The sequence below is a fragment of the Silurus meridionalis genome, chromosome 4, assembly GCF_014805685.1.
Source record: "Silurus meridionalis isolate SWU-2019-XX chromosome 4, ASM1480568v1, whole genome shotgun sequence".
Classification (NCBI taxonomy): domain Eukaryota; kingdom Metazoa; phylum Chordata; class Actinopteri; order Siluriformes; family Siluridae; genus Silurus; species Silurus meridionalis.
This window is the reverse complement of record NC_060887.1, coordinates 37,729,280-37,739,279: the sequence shown is the minus strand read 5'-3', so window position 1 is coordinate 37,739,279 and position 10,000 is coordinate 37,729,280. Positions and strand designations below refer to the sequence as shown.

Genomic DNA, 10,000 nt, shown 5'->3' with positions numbered 1-10,000 from the left:
TAGGATGCGTATGCGATGTACAACTGAGTAATCTGGGGAAGTTTTCGAAAAGGTGTTAGAAACAGCACTGAAATACAATCCGAATGGAGCCAAGCTTGGTTAATAAAAAAAGACTAGCATGGCTGTACATATTTTACAGCTACATAATATTGTAATCGTTGGCTAAAGCTTCACGTACTGGGCAAAATTCAACAGTTCTGTTTTCGATTCGGTTTCACTTTCAGCCGAGCGTTTTCATTTCAGTGCGTCACGATGTTAAATGAGCAAAACCCGATTCGTTGTATATAATAACACAACCATCCTGAAGAGAGAGACGAAGAAGAAAACCAAAGTAGAACGCTAAATCTGACAGACTTAACCGTTTAGCCAGATGTGAGCTATTGAGAGTCTGGTGTGATGTAGCCGCACGGGTTCTATTTCATTTCTTGTCATTTTTAAATTGATATTTCAGTCAGGCTTACACTAACGTTTTGGCGTGGGTTGAGAAGCTAAGTGCTGGTTTGTGGCCATGTTTTGTAGGGTTTTTCCAGCATGTCCAGGAATTACATGATTTGTTTAATCATAAAAGCTGCGTAACCTACATACATCGATACAAAGCAGCAGGCATTCATTTATATTCTACATACAGTTTCAGCAGTGTCTATATTGGAGCTTTTTTATTCTATGGAAAAATGTTTGGTGTTCCATACATTTGGCATCGGAGACAGTCTAATAATGTGTGTGTGTGTGTGTGTGTGTGTGTGTGTGTGTGTGTGTGTGTGTGTGTGTGGTGTATATATATATATAGTCTGATTTCTCTCAATTCTTCCTATTACCATCTCGAAAGTCTTTCCCTCACCACCAGCACCATCACCTCTGGCTCAATCATTTGTGATAACCCTATAGGGAATAATTTATGACACTAAAAGCTGCTTTGGGGCAGTGTCCACTGTAAAAAATGCTATACAAACAAAAGTGAATTGAATTTAATTAGTTTCTAGATATAAAAAAGGTCCTAAACCTAATTAATGCTTATAATAATATAATTACAATTACGACTATACATGCTCCAAGTGTTTCTGACCCTGATATTGATTCGTGTTTTGGGTTTATCCGCCTCAATATCATTAAAACTGCCTAAATGGCCTAAATAGCCATCTTCACATGCATGAGTCACTTGCCCTGCGTGAGGGTTAACATAACTCTCCAACTCTAAATACAGTCCCGAATCAATTCAGCATTTAAACCTATACACCATATTTCCAAAAGTATTGGGTCACCTGACCCTTCCTGCTATTTGTAGTTCTTTTCCAAACTGTAACCACAAAGTTGGAGGCACTTAATTGTTTATTAAGTGTTTAGATGTGGTATAATAAAATCTTGCATTCACTTGAATTTGGAAACCCAAACCTGTTCCAACATGGTGATTCCCCTGTGCACAAAGTGAGCTCCTTGAAGATCTGGTTTACATGTTTTGGAGAGGAAGATCTTGCTGCTATAGAGCTCTGATCTTATCCCTACTGAACACCTTTGGGATAAATGTGAACGCTGACTGCACCCCAGGTCTCCTCACCTACATCAGTACCTGCCTCTCATAACACCCTTGTGGCTGATGAACACAAATATCCATAAGCACAATACAAAATCTAGTGGAACATCTTCCCAGAAGAGTGGAGGGAATTGTAAGAGAGAAAATTGGGACTAAATGTGGAATGCGATGCTCAAAATATCACATACCATCCTTATGACCAGATGTCCCAATACTTTTGGAAATATAGTGTATTTACAGTATACAGTATATGAACAAAAGTTTGTAGACACCTGAGCAAAAGATTGGTATGTGCTGCTTTTTTAACATCTTATTCCACATTTAGTTTGGACTGGCTGTTATTATAAGCTCCACTCTTCTGGGAAAATGTACCACTAAGTTATGGAGTTTGCTTGTGGAGATTTAAGCAAAGACGTTAGTAACTGTAGGTACTGGTGTAGGAGAGGAGGCCTGGGGTGTAGTCAACGTTTTAATTCATACTAAAGGTGTTTCATAGTGTTAAGCATTATAGCAGGTTAATCAAGACCCATGTGATCCACCCTTCCACTCTAACCCATGTAAAGCAGATCTTTATAGAGCTGTCTTTGTGCACAGGGGTATTGTCATGCAGAAACAGCTTGGGTCTCCTAGTTCAAGTAAAGAAAAAAATTCATGTTACCGCATCCAAAAGACAATTTTAAACAATTGTGTTCCTCCGACTTTGTGGTAAAAGTTTGGGGAAGAAGCATCTGGTTGGAAAAATCGCGTGTCTGAATACTTTCGGACGTATGGTAGACATATACTTAAATTCTTTCGAGGTCAAATGCGCTTGAGAAATCATTGTGATTCCGATACCAAGTATAATTTTGAATATCACTTGCGTCATGTTTGAGATAAAATACTCCATTTACCCTCTAACAGAGGTGCTGTTAGGTTTATTTTAACCCCATGCTGAGAGTAACAAGCTGAAAAAAAATGAAAATGTCTGCTGAGTTTCACTTCCTTCCTCCATCCCGTTTCCTCATTTCCTGGGCGTGGCTGCTCGGAAAGAGTGTGTCCGATCAAGCAGTGTGTTTCCCCCTTGCAAGTCAATGTTCTTTTCAGCACTGCAATCCCCAGCTCCCCACACCACATGCCCCCCCCTCTAACAAACAACACACACACACACACACACACACACACACACACACACTTAAAATTAGCCTTTATAGTAGTTAAATACAGACTCAAATGATGCACTGCATTTCTACAGCACGTTTATCTTTTTTTAGTTTGAAATAAAACAACGTTTTCTAAAAACAGCTCGGTTTTTGACCCGGTTTCCGCACCTGCTGCCATTGCTTTCACTCTGCAGCCACACACTTGCGATAAAGGTGAAACCACACACACTTTCAGAAAAAGAACTCTCACGAAGCCTCAGAGCTCCGCTGCACTCCAAACTGAGTGTTTGCACAGTGGTGTGGCTCTGAATTACCAGAAACTACCACTTGAGAGTAGGCGACGTCACAAACATATTATATTATTATATTTTGTTTTGTTTCCAGTTTTAATGGAAATGAAACCTGTGTGGGTGTTTCTTCATCTGCAGGAATCTCCTAGATGACAGAGAACAAAAGAGCTGGTGTTAAGATTAGTTTTAATTCCTCTTCTTCATTTCAGATCATTAAAGATCAAGTGTTTGACTAATTGAGCTGCTATAGTTCAGTAGGCGACTGATATCGAAGAGAAAGTCGTCCACTAATGACTGTTCCACTAAACTTTAATGCTCTGAGTAGCTGTGGGGCTTAACAGAAGATTATTTTCGCTTCTGAAGTAACCAAATGTGTTGATTTCTCTGGGTAGAGGTGGACTGGGTGGGATTGGTCAAATACTTTCCCACTTGGTCCCACTTTCCTTTTGGACCAGGGTGACTAGTCAAATCTTCCTCTTGGACAAGGGGATTGGTTAAACTTTCCATTTAGACAGGGTGACTAGTCAAATTTTCCTCTTGGACAAGATGGGTTGAACAAACGTTCAGCTTCTGCCTCAGTGGGGAAAGACTCAGTGGTTAAGATGTTGGACTTAGAAGGTTGTAAGTTGAAATCCTTGTACCACCAAGCTGTTCAATGTATAAAAATGGAGATAATTGGATAAGGGTATCTACCGAATGTTATAAATGCAAATGAAATTTCTACTTGAACAAGGAGGATTGATCACATTTATACTAGGACAAGGGAGACGGGTCAATTGTTCTGCCAAGACAAGAATGATGAGAATTTCTAGAAAAAGTACTTTCCAGTCTTTATTGCAATTAGTCAAAACTTCTACTAGAACTGGTAAATTTGGTGAAATTTGAAGTTTTCAGTGTAACAAATTCAACGTCAGAGTTTCTAAGCTGCAAAATCTCTTCTCACATTAATAGCACTGTTGCTTGACCTCCATCAGTAGGCTTACAAGACAGAGGAGGTGTGGACTGGAGGGGAAACGCTTACACTCTGCAGACGTGTCAGGTGCGATGTCCTCTGTGAAATCTACCAACCTTTCATTTTTGTTTCCATTTGAATTCAGATTGTTCTTCACACGATTTAAAAAAAAAAACGAAAAATAAATCGCCACTTTTTCTTGTGAGTAAAAAAAACATCTCAAAATGGACCCCATACATCGAGTCTGTTTTGGTGCTACACTTCTGTAATAAACAAGGCACACGTGTGTGAGGACACGTATCCACAGTGACACCTAAAACATCGCAAACCAAACAGCTACGAGTGAAGAGGAAACAGCTGTGTCCTAAATCAAGGACACGATCGAGCGGCCTTCAGGGTTTTCACCTTACAGCATCTGCTCATGTTTCATCTCATGTTGGCAGGACCATCACAATTCTCTCAGACGATTTCACCCGTTTGAATATCATGCAAAACTATATATATATATATATATATATATATATATATATATATATATATCTAATAATGTATATGCATATAAGTATATATTTATATATTAGAGCTGTCAGAAGTAACGTGTTAATAAGTCGTTAATGCAAATTAATTTTAACGACACTCATTTTATTAATATGCGATTAATACTGCATTTCTGTTTGACCATTTTTTATTAAAAATAGAAATAAATACATTTAAAAAAAGGGTTTGTTTTTTAATTACTAAACATTTGTTTTGCTGAAATGCGCCACTTCTCAAAACAAACACCAAAATCCTATGTTGGGTTTGGTTTCACTAATAATAAACATTAAGCAATAAATATTCACATAGAGCATCTACACTGTAGATTTAAATTGTATAAATGAAGGTACGTTTACATAAACAGATAAAAACCTGCGATTAAGTTCGATTTAGTTCGAATTTTCGATTTACAGCCCTAATTGATAAATATATTACATTTTAGTTTAGTTTTTTTATACCCTCTTGTCCTCTTTTTCCTCTTCTCTTTGTTTGTTATCCCCGGGGTAAACCCCGTCTGCAAGCCTTAACGATGCAATGATAAAATGGCTGCCGCTGAGCTCATGAATATTTCAAGCCAGGCTTTAAATGAGCATCTGAGCCCTCAGCTATTGAAATGTACATCACACTGAACATCACACCTGGATCTTTTTCTGTAAGTACATGCATGTATATATTTATATATAGAGACAGAGACAGAGAGAGAGAGATCTATTTTTTCCATTTCTATTAATATCTTATATGTTATCCATAACCACTTGCACTCTACACATCCTCTTGTTCGATTCTCCTCCATCTTTAAGGGTTTTTTTTTAACTTTGATTAAAATCGATTAGATTTTTTGATAAAATATTAAACATATTGACATCACAGTAGAGTCTATGTGCATATGAACCCATATGTTGGATTTTATTTATCCGAAATCGTCACATGGAAGCTGATGATGTTGCGCTAGTTCTCTACAGCTAGCTATCAATTAGCATGCTAGTCAGAGAGTAATCAATGTTTTGCTGAGTTTACACTTTCTTGGCTGTTAAGGCATTATTTCAAGAGTTGGTCTGCACCAGGAAACACTAGCGAGAACAATATATATGTATTTACACTTAGTCATTTATAAGCTACAACACATGGAAAAGTTTTAATCGAACCACTGTCCTGGCCTCCGAAACGTAATCATGGCAATGGAAGGATGGAAGGATAGAAGGATAGAAGGATGGAAGGATAGAAGGATAGAAGGATGAATCTGTACATGATACATACCAGACTCAGGATTGTTGTGTTTTTCTTTAATGAATCAATCACTTAATTAATAAAAGAAAAAGGTAGACTATATGCACATAAAAAATGCCCACTTGTGTGTGTGTGTGTGTGTGTGTGTGTGTGTGTGTGTGTGTGTGTGTGTGTGTGTGTGTGAGTGTGTGTGTGTGCATGCATCACAGTGTGTGTCGGTCATATAATCCGCTACAGATGGTGTGTGATTGTGTTTTCAATATATAAAGGAACCCCACAGAACCACTCACTAAAACACACACACACACACACACACAGAGAGCTGTCAGAATGTTTGGAGCTCTCTCTTATACTTCTCTGTGATGAGGTCTGTCACACAACACACACTCTGGTCACCCTAATTGTGTGTGTGTGTGTGTGTGTGTGTGTGTGTGTGTGTGTGTGTGTGTGTATATATGTGTGTGTGTGTGTGTGTGTGTGTGTGTGTGTGTGTGTGTGCGTGTTATAATCCTATGTTTGATGGTGTTGAGCAACATCTGAGAGTGTTAAAATAACATGACAGTAAAACAAACTCTTATAAAGACAGTCTGATGTGGGTGATTATGATGTCACTGGTCACATGACCAGAAGGATACCACAACTCTGATGAAGGAAGTAAAAGAAAACTGAACTGTTTTATATATACAGTGTTTATATATACAGTGTTTATATATACAGTGTTTATATATACAGTGTTTATATATACAGTGTTTATATATCTCTCTCCTTTGCAGCGTATAACCCTGATTTATTAATACTTCTATGTTTTATATATAAATTAATGGAAGGAGTCTCCAATGTCAGAACATTGTATGATCCTCAGGAATGTAACTGTACCATGACTTCTTTAATGTGTGTGTAAAGGAAATGAAGAGAGTCTGGTGTGTGGGTAGGTGTTCCTAATAAAGTGACCAGAAGCTGTAGGAGTTTCTGCAGAGGAACAAGTAAGGAACCTTGCAGCTCAGTGATGCACATAGGTAAAAAGTGTGAGAGTGTGTGTGTGTGTGTGTGTGTGTGTGTGTGTGTGTGTGTGTGTGTGTGTGTGTGTGTGTGCTTCCTGACCTGGGACATCTGCGGTCTGAGGTTGATCTCCTTCAGGTTGATGGTTTGAGGATGGAGGTTGTTGAGGAGCTGACACAGCAGCACTCCATCACGGAGACTCTGCGCCAGGTCGAAGGCGCGCGCGGTGTCCGAGGTGACCCGGTGCGACTGCGGGAGCACGCGACACCCGATCAGCCAGAGCGCGCACTGCCGCCAGTACTCCATCACGCCTGGGTCAATCAGTCTCCGGATCACCGGAGGAGACAGGACAAGAAAAGAAAAGAAAAGAAAGGAATGGAAGAAAAACCTAATAAAAAAAAAAGGCTCAGATCATATAAAACACACGCTGCATGTGCGTGTGTGCGCGTGCGTGCGCAAAGAGAGAGAGAAAAGCACCGGTTCTGCGCGTGTCTACTTCCCCGTTTTCATTTTACACGGAAGGAAACCAGCGCGTAACGGACCGGTGGTTACGAGATCCCATCCACAATGAGTCTGACCTGTCTCTGCGCGCGCGTGTGTGTGTGTGTGTGTGTGTGTGTAGTGATGATGTCACGGGTTGCCAGATTGACCAACTTTTAACTTTTAACGTCAACGTGTGTGTGTGTGTGTGTGTGTGTGTGTGTGTGTGTGTGTGTGTGTGTGTGTGTGTGCGTGCGTGTGCGTGTGCGTCCTTTCTGACATCTTGCATTAAATATCCAATCATATAAACCAGAGTAAAATAATATAATAAAATGTATGAAACTTTAAGGAGGTTGTAATCAGAGATTATAATTAAAAGACTTCTGCATTTTGTTACATTTCCGATCTGATCTATATCTAATCTATAATTAAAATTCTAAATCAATGTACACATTCCAGGCTTTAAGTGTTTTTGTCCTTGTAGCAGATCTGATGTCATTATTTCAAGAATTTGCTTCTCTTTTATATTTCTGTGAAGTGAAGCGGAAACAATAATAATAATCAGCATCAGCATCATCAGCATCATCATCATCATCATCATCATCAGCAGCAGCAGCAGCATCATCATCATCATCATAATCATCATCATTATCATCATCTTCATAGCAAAAAAAAGAAGAAATATTATTCTATATAATATAGACAAAGATATTGGAACATCTGCCCCTTCCATCCAGATGTGCTTCTTCCACAAACTATTAGAACAAAGTTGGAGCTGCACAATTGTATAGGACGTCTTTGAATGTTTAAACTTAAACTAGGAGACCCAAACACTGTTCCAGCATGATAATACCCCTGTGCACAAAGCCAGCTCCATGAAGATCTGCTTTAAATGGGTTGGAGTGGAAGATCTTGAGTGGCCTGCTAGAGATGTGACCTCACCGCACTTTTGGGATGAATATGGACACTGACTGCACCCCAGACTTCCTCACTATATCAGTACCTGACTTCATTCATTTCCTTGTGAGCACAAATCCCAGAAGAGTGAATGTTATTATATCTAAATGTGGAGTGAGATGTTAAAAAAGAATCACACGCCAATCCTGTGGTCTTCTGGTACTTCTCCCCCAATCTGGCAACCCAGACTGCAATCACTTGCTTTACAGCTTTACAATCACATTACTTTAGAAGTGGACACTCTTACAGTGCCTTTGTTTCTGTCGTGTACACAATCCTTTCTTTTCTTCTTTTTCTAAAAAAAGGAGGAGACTTGAATAGAAATGAGAAGAAGTGAGCTGTCGGTTTCAGTTCCTCTTCAACACACAATAAACAGATACACACAGTAGGGTGCTGTTTTATTTACTAACACTGAACAATAAATTCTCCTTTCTGATTGGCCAGAAAACATGAATTAATACTCGAATGCAGGCTCATATGGATTCACAGGGGCGTGTATGCGGAGTCTGTACATAAATCATTCCTTTTTCTTTTTCAGTAAATAGTTAGGAAGGTTAGTGTCAGAGAAAGAGAGAGAAAGAATAAAGAGCAAAGGGGAACAACTGTTTATAGCTGCTACAACATTTAAAGGTAACTATTAATGGATAAAAAGTGCAAGATGTGTTTCTATTTTGCTGTTATTATAGAAACTATAGACGTTAAATATACACGTTTAATAACTTCTGAGGTCTACAATTCATCTCTGTGAAGGAGTTTTTTTCTGAATGAGAACGTATCAGAATGCAGGTGCTACTGTCACTTTATGACCAATTAGATTTGACAGAATTTAGTCATAAGGTTTCAATAATTCTCATTAAAAAGAAAAAGCAGACCTGTGATCTGTGTATTATTGCAGCCGTGACCTGGAGAGCCAATTGTGTCATCTTGTGCCATGGAGAGATGGGAGCTGAATTGCGTGAGTCAGCTTATGCACACACACACACACACACACACACACACACACACACACACACACACACACACACATTTGTATGTGATACTAAAATAAAATATCTCATTATAAAGAGCCTTGTACCTCCCTACACCTTCACATGTGTGATTAGAGCAGAATATACACTCAGATTACAAATACTAACACCACACAGTGTAAATACTGAATTGTGATTGGCTGGATGAGCAGTAAGATCAGGTACTGATGTAAGAAGGGTGAGGAGGTCTGGGGTGCAGTCAACGTTCACATTCATCCTAAAGGTGTTCAGTAGAGTCGGAACTCTATAGCTTGAGATCTTCCACCATATCCAACCCATAGAAAGCAGATCTTCATGTAGCTGGCTTTGTGTGCAGGGGCATTGTCACGCTGGAACATGCTGGATGCTTTTCCTAGTTCAAGTGAAGGGAATTTCAACGACGCTAACAGTTTTGTGAAAAAACACATCCGGGTGGAAAAGTCAGGCGTCTCAATTCATTTGGTCATACAGTGTATGATAACTGATCAGCTCTAAAAAAGATGTGTTTCAATCACTGCCCATGTTTGAAACGAAGATGATGTTCTGCTTTCAGTAGTACAATGAGTCACTTTGACGTCCAGACAGGGTTCATAACGAAGAAGCACTTCCTGTTTTGTGATTGGTCAGCAGACAGACAGAAAGTGCAGCGTGTCCAGGGCTCGTCTCTGCTTCAGATTTTTGGCTCAGGATGATGAACAGATGATCTGATCCTCACTCTTGCGGTGATTTGGGACCCAACCGTGGCACAGTGCCACCATTCCTGCAGTCACCTCTCTGGACTCTGCTTGTACACACACACACACACACACACACACACACACACATATATGCTATTTCTTCCTATATACAGTACTTGCCAAAATCTGCAATGCAATTCAGTAACT

The 10,000-nt window shown here is 39.4% G+C and overlaps 1 protein-coding gene and 1 long non-coding RNA gene across 2 annotated transcripts in view; one reads left to right on the top strand and one right to left on the bottom strand.

Moving 5' to 3' along the window:
* LOC124384330 (guanine nucleotide exchange factor VAV3) overlaps positions 1-7,261 on the bottom strand; it is a 209,123-nt gene extending 201,862 nt beyond the window's left edge. Inside the window, exon 1 of the mRNA XM_046847082.1 lies at positions 6,775-7,261. Coding sequence (XP_046703038.1) covers positions 6,775-6,978 — 204 coding nt within the window. The 5' untranslated portion in view covers positions 6,979-7,261. The remainder of the gene's footprint in view (positions 1-6,774) is intronic.
* A 1,334-nt stretch (positions 7,262-8,595) lies between these two features.
* The window catches only part of LOC124384349, a 5,373-nt gene continuing 3,968 nt past the window's right edge, over positions 8,596-10,000 (top strand). Inside the window, exons 1-2 of the long non-coding RNA XR_006925380.1 lie at positions 8,596-8,739; positions 9,005-9,064. This is a non-coding gene — a long non-coding RNA (uncharacterized LOC124384349). The remainder of the gene's footprint in view (positions 8,740-9,004; positions 9,065-10,000) is intronic.